The 16,315-nt window shown below is 39.3% G+C and overlaps 1 protein-coding gene across 1 annotated transcript in view; it reads right to left on the bottom strand.

Annotated features, from left to right (window-relative positions):
• Window positions 1-263: 263 nt before the first annotated feature.
• LOC135109191 (ras-related protein Rac1) overlaps window positions 264-16,315 on the bottom strand; it is a 58,773-nt gene continuing 42,721 nt past the window's right edge. The window contains exons 2-5 of the mRNA XM_064020364.1: window positions 14,134-14,205; window positions 12,746-12,926; window positions 6,381-6,515; window positions 264-5,867 (exon numbers count right to left, since the gene is read on the bottom strand). Coding sequence (XP_063876434.1) covers window positions 5,712-5,867; window positions 6,381-6,515; window positions 12,746-12,926; window positions 14,134-14,205 — 544 coding nt within the window. The 3' untranslated portion in view covers window positions 264-5,711. The remainder of the gene's footprint in view (window positions 5,868-6,380; window positions 6,516-12,745; window positions 12,927-14,133; window positions 14,206-16,315) is intronic.

Genomic DNA, 16,315 nt, shown 5'->3' with positions numbered 1-16,315 from the left:
GCCACAATAATGGCTATACCTTCTTTTATTACCCATCTTATTCCCCCACCTTCCCTCTACCATTGCTCCTAATCATCTCATCAGCTAAAGCAGTACAGTGATCTGATCCCTCAAGTCTCCTCGTGACCTTGGCATCCAACACATCTTTCCTCAATTTCTTGTGAACAGTTGTAATACTTTTCTACCCACCTCTCTCTTACGTCCCCAACTCACTCTCACCCTCCACTCTATATTACTAGATGGAGACAAGAAATATTGTGTAAAATAATTATACAGTTTTATTATTCATTACTTTGACATCACTATTTACAAATGTAAAAACACTTTACAAACTTGAACATGGTAATCACTGAACTTTGTGCACAATAATTATAGGCTACGCGCGATGATGAGGAGTGTTGGCGAGGCCGGCAGGGCAGCGGGGCGGCAGGAGGCACGTCACCCCGCGCCGGGCTGGAAGTGGCGCTACACGTGTCCCCAAAAGTTTGTGTTGGATTTGTGCCCATCAAACAACCATATCTTGATTCCTTCTCATCGTAGCCGGTGTAGCAACATTTGTTCTTTTCCCTTAGTGTGTGTACAATATTCTCTTCTCATGCAGTAGTAATGTACCCGACAAGGATATTACTGTTAGTACCTACTGTTAGCTCTTCTTAGCGATTTCGGCAGCACAGCTGAGACAAAATGGATGGAACTTTCTATCTAGACATTTTCCATTCCCAAGAGTTGACCCACAGGGGAGAGGGTGAAGAGTGGGGTGAGGGGAGTGGAGGGGAGCAGGAGGAAAAAGAGGGGCAGGGCAGAAGATGTAAGAGCAAGACCATCAACAAAGACGTCTCCTCCTTATCCATGGAAGACTCAAGAAAGTACACGAAAACCATCAAATTCAAATCAATGCATCAGAATAAAATGTAAAATGAGATGATACATAAAGAGGAGGAGGAGGAGGAGGAGGAGGAGGAGGAGGAGGAGGAGGAGGAGGAGGAGGAGGAGGAGGAGGAGGAGGAGGAGGAGGAGATGTGCAGGATACCAAAGGTCAGGTCAAGTTAGATGCAGATGATGCTGATCCAACACACAGAGGCCGGTATTCTCAAACACTCTGTTCTCTTGATATTCACCATTTTCAAAGGCTACACATAAATTATCAACTGAGTTTTCACTATGTTTCTTCATATTAGTGACGTATAATCCCTGTTTGATTATTACTACAATTATAAAAACATCCTTGAAAATCCAACTTACTTCTGGTACAGCCTGTTACAACTTGAGACAATGTGCGAAAGTGTTTGAAAATGCGGCATGAAGTGCAAAGTTTCAGCTTAATGGTTATGAGCAGAATTCAGTGCAAGCCATGACAAAGCACTGGTGAAAACTGTATATATGAGTAACCAAGGAGATAATTCTATGTATTTGAAAATGTGATAGCAAAATTATGAAAATTATCAAAAATTTCTCAACTGCAAATGGATCATTATATTATATTATCAGCTGGATATTTTCTGAACTGTAAATGAAACTGCGATAAATAAAAACCACCAACAGCAAACAATGGAATCCTCACATTACTGAATTACTGACATCTGTGTATGTTGACAAGCACTGCGAAATTTGACAATATAAAAATCAAAATGTGTGCGTGTATGGTAGGTGAAAACCACACCCAATAACCACACACTGTAAGCACATTAGCACCAAAAATCCTGGCACTTTAGAAGACCCTGATCACCACCACCACCATTACCAGGGAGCCACCAAGTGAGATGGATAAAGAGGAGGAGGGAGGGAGGGAGGGAGGGAGGGAGGGAGGGAGGGAGGGAAGGGAGGAAGGAAGGAAGGAAGGAAGGAAGGAAGGAAGGAAGGAAGGAAGGAGGGAGGGAGGGAGGGAGGGAAGGAAGGAAGGGAGGGAGGGAGGGAGGGAGGGAAGGAAGGAAGGAAAGAATGAAGGAAGGGAAGGGAAGGGAAGAAAGGAAGGAAGGAAGAAGGATGGAAGGAACAAATGAAGGGAACATAAATGTCATATTCTAAGAAAGAAAAGTTACTGGGTTGTAGAGTGAACAGTTCCCAAGAGGATGGCCGCACTACATTATGGAAGAGAGAAAAAGACAAAGAAAGGAAGAAAGAAAGGAAAAACAAATTAGGGATCCTACTAGTGTGTATTACTTACAAGTTTACAGAAAGACAAGAGTCCCTCCAGGGTCAGTTACTTGACGGCAAGAAAACTGCTGTTATGAAGCGTCTATACATGTCATCTCTGGATGTGTCAGGAATGGTAGCAACATGCCTTTAGTAATAGTAGCAAGAGTAGTAATAGTAGTACATGGTAATTGTTTGTAGCAGTAGTTTTCCTAATGACACTGGTCCAAGAGATGTCAGGATACAGTAGTAGTGTTGTAACCCTCATGATATAAAGTTGACAAAATGCAAGGCTTTTGCACATTACCTGAGGGGGCAGCAAGACACACTCAAAATAAGGGTCCCTTTTTTAAAGTATGTCAATATGTCCTGCTGGTCTGGTGTCTGATCTGTGCCAGCAATACTGTACAACATCTTGAGAAAGTCAGGGAGGCTGGTACATACCCTTAGAAAATTCACACAGCAAAGGCATCAATCACATCCTACACATAATAATGAAAAGATGGAAGAAAGGAATTGACAGAATTTCTCATCAACCTCCTGATATTTTCTTTTCATTCTCTGGGAGGCTTGGTGCAGGCTGCCCTAAGAAGTGCCTTTCCTTCTTGTGGTGCGGCTGACATTGTGTTGTTTGAAAGGTTGTCACAAAGGTTGAAAAGTTTGTTAATTTCACAATGGCAATACTCTCTGTCTGTACATATATTATCAATAAATAATAAACTAATAAGGAGCCACAGTGATCTCTTTTCACGACCAAGGAGGCAAGGACAGTTCTTTGGCAGCCTGTACTTGTCTATGATGTCCTCTGACAAAATGACACACAAAAGACATCACATCCTGTGCTTACTTATGGAAAGGTGGAAGGTGTCTGACATTTCTCAACCTCCTATTTCCTCAACAGCAGCAGCTGCAGCTCAGTTGCCACACTGCTACAGCTGGTGGCCCACAGCTCCCTGCTGCCTGGGGGTGACGGCACCCAAGACCCCCAGGCTTGGGGGTCTTGGAAACTTACTACTATTTAAGGTTTTTAATACAACAGTGTCCAGTATGTATATGTGACAAATACCTCGATAATATTATACTTGTACATATATATATACTAGCACAGAGGAGATGCACTCAAAAATATTCAATTTATGGTAAAAGCGATTTATCCTTGACATTATCTTACGTGATCCAGCATGACCGTAGTACGGCAGATATAAAACTTTATGTACAAGCAATATTTTTTCACCATTAACACTTACTGTTAAGCAACTTAATAAAAAAACAACAACAATAGAACATGCAATGATTCTGTCATGAATAAATATTTCTTTTGTATGTAATGAACAGGCTCGTGAAGTCTGCAGTATGTTATTACCAAACTATCTGAGCACAAATGCTATACTACATCTGATTTCTCTGTAATGGTATTGAATGAGTCATGGATATATGACAAAAACATATCCTTAACCCCAGTGACGCCCCGCCTGCCACGCCTCACAGGGGGGCTGCCGGCCGGGGTGCGGTAAGGGAGGAGGCGACAGTGACGGCGGCAGCAGCGGTGCGGCCCCTGGAGGCGCAGCGCCGTGGCTCAGCACAAGACACGACAAATGAAGACTTAACAACAGCTCTTTCTTGTTTTCTTCACTAACTACGTGGAAGCGTCGGTCAGGCTTCTTCAGTCCACACATCACAAAAATCACAATTTTCTTGGTATCCATTTACATCATATGTATAATAGAAGTTTTGTATTTTTACAAAATCCTAAAGCCTGGAACTGCTGGTGTCCCCACGGCTCCGGGAGAAAGGTTCACTGATGGGATGCGGCCAGCAGACCGGCAGCTGTGAGGAGGCTGAATACAACTATAAACAGCACTACCCAATCATGTCTCATTATTAGTTTTGTGCATAAGCTACTATGACATTTCTTACAGGGAGGTTAGACATTTACCATACTGATCATAATCACAGATATCAGAAGCAATCGCCCTTTAGAATTTTTTTTCAAGCACATTTGTGTTAGTGCAACGAGCCACAACACTAAATGTTCCTTAGGCCCCAAAAAGACTGTTAGCTATTGCAAGTCACATTCAATGCTCCTGCACTAAAAACAAAACATTTTCTTTCCCTGCCTGGCTAGGAGAATACAGAACTTCACTCCACCACCACCACCACCACTGCCATGATCACCTCCTACTCCTCCCCCTGACAACACACCCGTCACCTCAGCAATCACACTTGCACACACCAACACCTCACCACTCCACACTTAGACTCACTCTTACTCCACTAGCACCCTTGCAGTGTTCTCAGCTCACCCTACACACACTCGCCACTCGCAGGATCCAGCACTTCTTGTATGAATCTTTCTTTTATTCTGTTTTTTTTTCACTCATCCAGTGCACATCACAAAAAAATCTCCCTATGCACCACAAAAAAATTAAATGGTTACACTTCTCTTGAAAGCAACACACCAAGGCACAAATAATCTCTCTCTCTCTCTCTCTCTCTCTCTCTAGGACCAGTTAAATCTTGCCCAAAAGTAGATGAATGTATAAATTAACTTCTCCAATTAAATTCTGCAGTACATCTTCCACTGCTAAATATTCACCTACACTACTGATGCAAAAAAACAACCTAAATGTTGGTATATATTTTGCAAAAAAAAAAAAAAAAAAAAAAAAAAAATGCAACATATGCAAATAATAGGATTTCACATGTGGTGGCAATGAGAAGGAGCAGGCTGGCAGACTGGTGGGGGTGGGGGGGGAGGAAGCTACACACACACACACACACACACACACACACACACACACACACACACACACACACACACACACACACACACACACACACACACACACACACACACACACACACACACACACACACACACACACACACACACACACACACACTTGTACAGCCCACCCCCCAGTGCCCTATGCTTATGTAAACATGGATAAGCTTACTAGTCCCAGTGTGAAGAAAACAATGACAGGAAACTCTCCCTTGTTGATTTTGTACGGAGAGCAAGACAAGGAGTCCCCAGTCATTTCAGCTTTAATGGTTACTTTCATGAATGGATTCAAAGTCTGTCCCAGTGGATTTGCATTATTCTTGTGCTGGTAAATATTGTTGCCATTGATGTCACTCTTAATTTAGGTCTGGGACTGGCTGTGGCAAACTTCCTTGCATGAAGAAAAAAAAAAAAAAAAAAAAAAAAAAAAAGTTTGGCTGATTATCAAGACACCACAAATATGTATACTTGTTGATTTATACTCTCACACACACACACACACACACACACACACACACACACACACACACACACACACACTCATCAGTCTCTCTTTTGACTCTGAGGAATAGTGAAAGGTCAATGATATTTCCTTAAAGCTGAAGCATTAAGGTTACAATACAATGGATCAGAAGAAAAAGAGGAGAATGAAGTCGTGGAAAAATAAGACAAGAACCGTAGCCTTGGATGAACTAGTCTGGCACTCAGGGCAACATGTCAGGTGAGGGGAGAGGCTGTTCATTGGCCGCTGCTAGAGACTGACAGAACCTTCTCTTGGGCACAGCAGCTGCCCTTAGAGGATCCTACATTTGCGGGTGGGCTTGGGTGGCTTGATGGGGCACAGCACGGCTCGGATGGCCTCATCAAATACCGTCTTCAGGCCCTTCTGGGTGAGGGCTGAGCACTCCAGGTACTTGGTGGCCCCAACCTCCTTAGCCATGGACAGACCCTGCAGGAGGAACACAGTAACAATAGCAGGTCAATCTTCTCCCTTTCACTCACTGCAAGGGATAATCATCCCCCTAAAGTCTGTAAATAAGTGCTATACAAACACTCCCTAACTTATGAACGTGTGGAGAAACAAACAAGAATCCCTGCAAGTTCAAATTCAGTTCATCATTCCACCAAAGGATCAAATTCACCACACACTTCCTGCTTAATGCCACTTTTGGCTGCAACTCACACCAGGCAGCAGTGTAGCAAAGAAGAGAGTTGCCATATCATTTCCATTCAACTCCTGACCTGCTAACAGCCATTCAGTTGTGCTCAACGATATTTTTCCATATTTTTCAACTTTCTGGTATAACCATCAACTATCCCAACCTCTAATAGAAAAGCTTACACTGTTACAACCATCATCTTCCAGCTTCTACTACAACAACTTTCACTGCTATTACCACCACCATTCCCAACTTCTACTACAACAGCTATCACTACTAATACCACCAGCATCACCACTAACCTGCGGGTATGAGATGGGCGATAGCTTCTTGTCCTTGAGCTTGTCTAGAGTGTCCCGGTCCTCCCTCAGATCCAGCTTGGTGCCGACCAGGATGATGGGGGTGTTAGGGCAGTGGTGCCGCACCTCTGGATACCACTGTGGGGAGATGGAGCTGTTAGTGGGTTGTTATTAATTTCAAGTTTTGGAATGTATCTCAGGATGCGGCCCAAAGTGAAAATTGCTTGTAAATGTAATGGGAGTGCTGGAAGGGAAAATGTATAGGTGTGAACTAGAAGATGGGATGGAAAAAGCTCCACATCTGTGTACATGTCAATCTGACTTCCTAACAAAGGGGAGATACCGATGATAAGGCATCCTCCATAAGTACTCACTCACACAATGACGTGACAATAAGGGGAATTCTGTTATTTTAATTGAAGATGACACAACATTTTAGAGCATGTACATATGAACAAAATGCGAAAAATATGAAGTTTCAGAATCTGAGGATGAGAGAAAATGAAATGACAAAGAGAAAAGAGAAAAGTGATGTCTGAATATAAAATGGGAGGACATGGTGCTGGAGAGAGAGAGAGAGAGAGAGAGAGAGAGAGAGAGAGAGAGAGAGAGAGAGAGAGAGAGAGAGAGAGAGAGAGAGAGAGAGAGAGAGAGAGAGAGAGAGAGAGAGAGAGAGAGAGAGAGAGAGAGAGAGAGAGAGAGTTAAGTCAATTTTTCATTCAAGTTTCATTATTCACATATGCAGATTGAAGATTTCCACTGTGGCTGCCTGGTTTTTCAATGTGCCTCTCTCAGCCTGTCAGCCTTTTCATACTAGCTGCTTCTCCTTCACACACTGCAGCTGTATTACTTTTATAAAATTCAGTGCTCAGTTTAAGCAGTCACATAATATTTGTATACTGCAGGGCAAAGACCATGCACACGCACGCATGCACACACGCATGCATGCATGCACGCACGCACGCACGCACACACACACAAGCAGGATACACGAGAGGACACAAAAAGAAGTTGAGGAAGGGGAGATGTTTGAGTGATATAAGAAGTACAGATTTATCCACAGAACAGACTGGATGAGGTGCTAGAGGCATGGTGAACATATTAACTAAGAGAATAACTGGATAAACATACATACTGAGGCAACACTACACAAAGCTAGCTCAGACCCTTAGAGATAAATACACATACGTTACCACTTAATCTAATTCTAGGGACTGAGTGAATGAAGACTGAAATTTAACAAAATGAGATGAAGAGAGGAGAGAGAAGCCTGTGAGAGTAAAGAGTTTGCTGTCCATATATTTCACAACTAGGTAAGTTACAAGAAAGGAGATTAAGGATATGCAGAAACAGTTTTCTAGATGAAGCAGGTTAGTGTTAGGTTAGGTTAGTGGAATGAGGTGCACTAATCTAACACTATGTAAATCTAAGGAAAAATTTGATTATTTGTTATTCAAAAATGGTGAAAATAGGACATTATGACTGATTTAGTTCTGCAAAAACAAAAATAGATAAATACAACTTGGTAACACAGCAGAATGGAGATCATTGCTTCACAAAATGCCCAAACAACTACTTGTGTACAGATGTGTGAAGGTGAAGTGTGACAAAGTTTATCTCTCATTTCCTGCGAATCCACAAAGGGATATCCACTGTCTGAGGATCAGTAACACACTGGTCAGAGTACACTTAAACTAATTTTTATTTAACCTTTTCTAATTTCCCTGCTCTTGAATTCCTTAGACCAAAACATGATGAACTTTACAATGAATAATGAATGAAGAGTAGAAACTAACAAACAAAGGAAGAAAACAAATGTACAGATTTCATTCCTGAATTTCTCTAAAATCTGACTCAAAATTTCAAGAGTAAACACAGTAACTTTTATCAATTTTGTTATGATGCAATGCTGGGTAATCCAATTAGGGGGGATGGGGGGAATAAAAGTACAGTTGCTTGAGTAGTGACACCACAAGATCCACCAAAGTTCATATCAATAAATTAAGTACAAATCAACATATGGCAAATGAACTGCTGTACACTAAGAGCTCAGCCAAGGCCAGGAATAACAGGTGCATGTGATAGGTGGGAGAAGCTGTCTGATACTGGATTTTGTTGGACACACTCCCACTTAGAGTAGCTGTACATGTAAATACCACCCCTTCAGTCCTTCATAAACTAAAGCACCTTAAAATTAAAACACTAAAGAGATACAAAGCACTCCAAAAAACAAGAACAAGAACATGATGTGAAGGAAATTGTCAGACTACATTTTGTCTGAAGCATTCTGTACATGTATATACCACCCCTTCAAACCTTCATAAACTAATGTACCTTGGAATTAAAACACTAATCATTGGAATTAAAACACTAATGAGATAAAAAGCACTGATACTGGAGGGGTGAAGCAAGACAACATGGCATCCATCACCGGATGCTTTATTTGTAATGTGACAGGATGTCTTCCCTAGTACTTCCACGGGTGACTTCAAAATACCAAGATACCTCCTCTCTGGTGTTCTTTATGCTGCTCTCTCTTACTATTCTCATTCACATTTCATTTTTTATTTTTCAACTTTTATATTCTTTTTTATTATTCCCTCTATTTCCTCTTTTCTAAATAACTTCTTATTCTCCATTTTACTCTGTTATTGTTATCTTGTATTTCACCACAGGAAGAAATGAAGGAGGGAGAGAGAGAGAGAGAGAGAGAGAGAGAGAGAGAGAGAGAGAGAGAGAGAGAGAGAGAGAGAGAGAGAGAGAGAGAGAGAGAGAGAGAGAGAGAGAGAGAGAGAGAGAGAGAGAGAGAGAGAGAGAGAGAGAGAGAGAGAGAGTCTGATCCCTCATATTCTTGCTACCTAAACTTTTCCTATCCTATCCTATCCTAACCAACCCTATCCTACTCTAACCAAACCAAGCCTATCCAAACCTACCCTACTATAACCTAACCAACCCTATCCTAACCTAACCAAACCTAATCTAACCTAACCACTCCTATCCTACTCTACTCTACTCTACTCTACCCTACCCTACCCTACCCTACCCTAACCTCAACTCTCCCCTGTTTGCCCCTCTCACTGCTAATTAACTGTTGTGTTATTGAAGCAGCCGTGGCAGGTTAGAATACTAATGGATCTGCTATCACTGGAAAACATACTGTGGTGGTACATCCTGGTTACTGAGAGAGAGAGAGAGAGAGAGAGAGAGAGAGAGAGAGAGAGAGAGAGAGAGAGAGAGAGAGAGAGAGAGAGAGAGAGAGAGAGAGAGAGAGAGAGAGAGAGAGAGAGAGAGAGAGAGAGAGAGAGAGAGAGAGAGAGAGAGAGAGAGAGAGAGAGAGAGAGAGAGAGAGAGAGAGAGAGAGAGAGAGAGAGAGAGAGAGAGAGAGAAGCTTTATCATGGTATTCTGTTTCTTCCTTGTCAACCCAGCTATCTTTGAGAGCATAAAGGCAACAATGGCTGAGAGAGAGAGAGAGAGAGAGAGAGAGAGAGAGAGAGAGAGAGAGAGAGAGAGAGAGAGAGAGAGAGAGAGAGAGAGAGAGAGAGAGAGAGAGAGAGAGAGAGAGAGAGAGAGAGAGTAAAAGTGGTTCTTGCACACTTAGAAAATGAATGAATTAATGAATGAATTAATTAATTAATTAATAGATAAATAAATAAATAAATAAATAAATAAAATAAAGGAATAGGAACATAATAGGAAATTTTAATAACAATTTTTTCTTTTCTCAACTGTGATGCTTTCCATCCCATGAATAAAATAAACACAAAAAAAGAAAACCAATAATGTATAAATGCATGAATAAATTAATAAAAAGGATGGAATGTATAAAAAAAATAAATAAAAAAAAATAAAAAAAATACATCACACACACAAACAAAAAAAAAAAAACCTAGACTCAAGAAACTTCTCCTGACAATGGAATCCCTTTAACAACAGAACAGGCACTTATATAAAAAAAAAAAAGTAAATAAATAAAATAAATAAATAATAAAACAAAATAAAATAAAACAAAATAAATAAATAAATATTACTGGAAACTTAAACCCGCAGCAAACAGTTTTATCACGTTCTAGAAGCCATAGAAGTCAAAAGGTTAATGCAGCAGGACTCTTCCCAAACATTCTTGACTCTTGACATAAAAGCATTGACTGAGCAACACAGGGAATCCTAACTGCTTCATATTGTTCACTCTATATTACTGCTTGGTATGTGTATGTCTGTGTTGTCCCCCCCCTCTCTCTCTCTCTCTCTCTCTCTCATATATAGGTACACATTGAGACATAGACACATAATAAATACAGAAGAAACTGACACTTATGGAAGAAGAAATTAGAATTGAGGATACATGTTATATTAGTTGGTATGTGATTCTCTCTCTCTCTCTCTCTCTCTCTCTCTCTCTCTCTCTCTCTCTCTCTCTCTCTCTCTCTCTCTCTTACATAATTATACACTCACACAGACATACACAAAAGATAAGTGAAAAAAACTGACAGTGAAAGAAGAAAAAGCTGAAACTGAAGATACATTTGCTATATTAGATATGTAACTCTCTCTCTCTCTTAGACACACAGATACACACAAAATATAAAAGAAACTAAGTCAAGATAGAAAACCTGAGCAAGGGTACATAATAACCAAACATCCAAGAAGCATATAAATATAATCACTGGAAGACCTACAGACTGCTGATAAACATGAGAGAGGGACTCAATTGCTCTATGGATGAAGAAATATTGAGAGGACTGATAGTGTCTGTGATAAGGGCAAGGTTTCAAGATTCAGGTGTGATTTTGTTGCCATAGAAGCAAAGGAAGTAACTGGTGGGTTTCATGGGTGTTTTAATGATCCTTTCACTGTGGTATGCAACAATTCACAGCACTCAAGGTAATGTATGGAATCTTTTTTAAGCATATACATGAAAGAAGAGTATAAAAAGGATAGATTTTGCATTTCCTACTGGATATAATGTTTGAAGAAATGTCTCAGAGTGGGTAATGATTAAGGGAAGATGTATCATGTAGCAGTGAACAGGTTAATGATCCTAAAGATAGTTTAACAGGGAAAAAAGTACAGGAAAATTATAGAGCTTACAAGGATCAGCAAGAAAGTTGGTACCAAGGATAGTTTAACAGTAGGAATAGCTTGAAAGAGTAAAAACACACACAGGAAGACTGCAAAGGATACAAAGATCAGCAACCAAATTGGCACCAAAGACTGTACTCTCAAACATTTCTGCACCTTACCTTGACTACTAACAAGCTCTAATGGAAGTTACCATTGGTTTTCAAGGGTGCTTTCATGATCCTAGAGATGGTTTAAGGATGACATAATAAACATGGACATTTGAATGATACAAAAAAATAGATTCTCACACAGAAATATAGATACCTGGACCAGACTACAAGAAGAAGTGTGTGGGAGTGTATGTTGACTAGAGGGAAGTGCTGGACAAATATAGAGACAGGACCATGTGAATGCGGATCACGCCCTGTATGCCACAACTAGATAAGTAAACACAGGAAATGGTATGAAACTTAAAATGGGAGAGGTGATAAGGATGTACAGAAATAGTTTTTTTTTAAACAAAGTAACAGTGGGAAGCAGAAGTGGTGGTGTGTGTAAGCAATACCTGAAATCTGTAGAAAAATGTGGCAATCTGGTATAAAAAGAAACATTACAAACTTGAGTTAATGTGTAAAAACACCAACATATTTACACATACCTAAGAAAAATATGACAATCTGGTATTGATAAAAGGAATGTTACAAACATGAATCAATGAAATAAAAATACCAAGAAAACGGGGCAAACTGGTGTAAAGGGACAGAACATTACAAACTTGAGTCAATGCAATAAAGACACCAAGAGATTTACACCCAACTAAGAAGAAAAATATGACAATAGTATCAAAAGAAAGAACATTTCAAATTTGAATCAATGGAATAAAAACACCAAGAAAAACACGACAAACTGGCATAAAAGGACAGAGCAATACAAACTCAAGGCAATGCAGAAAAGACACCAAGAAATTTACACCAACCCAAGAAAAATATGGCAATCTGGTATCAAGAGGAACATTACAAACCTGAATCAATGTAATAAAAACACCGAGAAAAACATGGCAAACTGATATAAAAAGACGGAACATTACGAACCTGAGCCAATGCAGCAAAAACACTAAGAGATTTACACATATCTAAGAAAAAATGACACTGGTATCAAAAGAAAACATGACAACCTAATATAAAAAAAGAACATTACAAACTTGAATCAATACAGTAAAAACACAGCGACATTCATGCCCAACACACACACACACACACACACACACACACACACACACACACACACACACGACACACTGCCTCACCTTTGCCCTAACGTTCTCAAAGCTGGCGGGGTTGACAAGGGAGAAGCAGATGAGGAACACGTCGGTCTGGGGGTAAGAGAGGGGACGCAGGCGGTCATAGTCCTCCTGCCCCGCCGTATCCCACAGCCCCAGGTTGATTGGCTTGCCGTCCACCATCACGTTGGCGGAATAGTTGTCAAATCTGCCGAGATGAGGAGGTTTTTAGTAATGTGATTTTTTTTTCTTTTTTTCCTTTTTTTCTGGTGAGGAACTTTTTAGCAGTGTTGTGTTTTTTTTTCTGGTAAGGAGCTTTTTAATATTACATTGAAAAATACTTATTCTATAATCTGTATTAATAAAGAAGGGTGACAAAATAAAGTGACACAAAATAAAAGCAGATACGTAATGATATGAGAGAAAAATGATGACTACAGACTAATAAACAATGACATGCAGAACCTACATCAATTCTATCATTACTAATACATAAAATCCCAACACAATAGTCAGGAAAATTAACTTCCTTATGAAAATCCTCAATATTTTAATCTGGAAAAAAAATACATAAATAAATAAATAAATAAATAAATAAATAAATAAAAAATAAAAAATAAATAAAATAAATAAATAAAATAAAATAAATAACAAGGTTGACAAACTAAAAATATGACAAAATAACATAACACCAATAAAACCAGACGATACAGAAGAAAAACGGTAAATGACTGAAGACTGATGCAGTAACATACATAATTCATATCAATTCCATAAAATTCAAACACAATAATTACCAAAATAAACTCCATTATCAAAACTCCCTATATTTCACTCACTTCCTTCTAAAAACTTCCTAGATTTTATTCCCTTGACCAGATTTTTTTACCCTTAAAAAGCTTCCTATATTTTACTCACTCCCTTTCAAAACTTCCAATATTTAAGCCACTCCCTTTCAAAACCTTTCAATATTTAAGTCACTCCCTTTCATAAACTTCCAATATTTAAGTCACTCCCTTTCAAAACCTTTCAATATTTAAGCCACTCCCTTTCAAAAACTCTTAATATTTAAGTCACTCCCTTTCAAAAACTCCCAATATTTAAGCCACTCCCTTTCAAAACCTTTCAATATTTAAGCCACTCCCTTTCAAAAACTCCTAATATTTAAGTCACTCCCTTTCAAAAACTCCCAATATTCAAGCCACTCCCTTTCAAAAACCCCCAATATTTCAGTCTATATGAAATAAAAAGTACAGGACTGACAAACTAAAAACAGTACAAAATAACAACAAGAAATAAAACCATTAGATACAAGACCAAGAAATCAAACAAAGATACAAGACAAATAATGACCAATTGAAGACACCAAATTGAGACTCACACCCCAGGCCACCCCCGCCCCACTGTTTACTCACACTGTGGGGATGTATTCTCCGGGGAAGGCATTTGTGGTGTAGCTGATGAGGAGGCAGGTCTTACCCACGGCTCTGTGAAGGAGAGAGACAATGAATGAGTGACAAAGTGAAGGAAGTCCGAGAACATACGAAAAAAAAAAAGATAGAAAATAAGATAAAGTAACAATAATATAAATAAATACAAGTAAAAATCAATCAAATAAATAAAAAAGGGAAGCTGCTAGAAGCCATCAAGCCTACACATGGCAGTCCCTATATAAAACACACCTACCTATTTCCACCTATCATTCTCCCCATCCATAAATCTGTATAATCTTTCAATAAACTGGGCTAATCTTCAGTGAAAATAAATAAGTAGGAAGTATTAGAAGTGAGAGCATGTAAGGAGAGAAGGTTAGAAGTGAGAGGGAGGGAGTAAAGTGTTAAAAATAGCAGTGAGGCACTGATACAAAGTTAAAAGTGAGAGTGAGTGTGTTAAAAGTAGAAGAACATGATGAATTTCGAAGTGTTGGTGGTGAGAGTAAAGAATGAAATTGAGTGAAGGAGTGAAAGTAAGAGTGACAATTAAGTATAAGAAAAGGAAAGGCAAAGAGTGACAGAGAATGAATGAGAGAGAATGAGTGACTGGTAAGAACCACATATGAAAGAAAGTGACAGAGAGAATGACAGGAAGGAAATGTGAATGAGTAAATGACAAAGGACTAAAAGCAAAGCAGAGTAAAAAAAAATAAATAAATAAAAAAATAGTGAGTGCCAAGAAATGAATAAGTGAGAAAATTAGAAAACACAAGAAGGCAGGAATGAGTGAGGCAAGGAAGATAAGTGAATGATTTATACAAGTGACACAAAGAAGAGAAGGAGTAAGAAAGAATGAAAGGCAGGGAATGCATGAATGAATAAATGAACGAATGAAGGAATGGATTAATAAGAAGTGTTAGAAAAAGTTATAGGAAAGAAGGAATAAATGCAAGGAAAAAGGATGGCAGAGAGAGAGAGAGAGAGAGAGAGAGAGAGAGAGAGAGAGAGAGAGAGAGAGAGAGAGAGAGAGAGAGAGAGAGAGAGAGAGAGAGAGAGAGAGAGAGAGAGAGAGAGAGAGAGAGAGAGAGAGAGAGAGATCATAAATACACAAGTGAATAACAGGGAAATGAATAAATAAGTGAAAGTTAATAAAAAAATGAGAAAATGAATAAAAAGGTGAATAAATACATGGATAAGTTGCTGAATGAATAAGAATGAGACAATAAAAGTGAGTCAGTAAGGGAACGAGTGACAAGGGAACAAGTGAGTAAAGGAGGGAGAGAAAGAGAAAGTGATGAACTAGATAAAGACGAGAGAGAGAGAGAGAGAGAGAGAGAGAGAGAGAGAGAGAGAGAGAGAGAGAGAGAGAGAGAGAGAGAGAGAGAGAGAGAGAGAGAGAGAGAGAGAGAGAATGACTAGTGGAAATGAGACAGGGAAAGAGACGAATGATGATGAAATATGCGATACTGAGAAAGAGAAAGAAGGAAAGGAAGAGAGAAAATTGGAGGTAAAATAATAAAGAGAATAACAAAGAAAATAACAAAATATAATAGAAGCATGAAGGAAAGAACAAAATAAAGGGAACTAAAAATATAAAAAGAAAGAGAGAGGGGGAAGAAAATGTACACAAAAGGAATGAAGGAAGGAAAGAATGAAGAAAAGCTGAGAATAAAGGAGAATGAGAACCAGAAAAATGTCAGGAAAGAAGATGATTACGAGGAGGAGGAGGAGGAGGAGGAGGAGGAGGAGGAGGAGGAGGAGGAGGAGGAGGAGGAGGAGAGGAGCGCAGTTATATAATAAATTCAAATCACAATAAAATTAAGAAAAAAAAATGACGCGAAAAATGAAAAAAAAATATATCCGTGAGACAGAGAGAGAGAGAGAGAGAGAGAGAGAGAGAGAGAGAGAGAGAGAGAGAGAGAGAGAGAGAGAGAGTCGATGGTCCTTAACTAATTAAAACATCTTAATGACCTAACCTACAGTCTCTCTCTCTCTCTCTCTCTCTCTCTCTCTCTCTCTCTCTCTCTGAACACGCACACGCACTAAATGTCAACACATTTCCTTGTATATCATAACGTTTACCTCCTCTTCCTTTCAACGTTCTCTAAAGACATTCCCAAGACACGATGAGTTGAGCAAAAGCTGCTAATAATAACCACAACAA

Source organism: Scylla paramamosain, chromosome 18 (assembly GCF_035594125.1).
Source record: "Scylla paramamosain isolate STU-SP2022 chromosome 18, ASM3559412v1, whole genome shotgun sequence".
NCBI classification, from domain to species: Eukaryota; Metazoa; Arthropoda; class Malacostraca; order Decapoda; family Portunidae; genus Scylla; species Scylla paramamosain.
The sequence above is the reverse complement of the archived record's forward strand: the minus strand, read 5'-3'. Positions and strand labels throughout refer to the sequence as shown.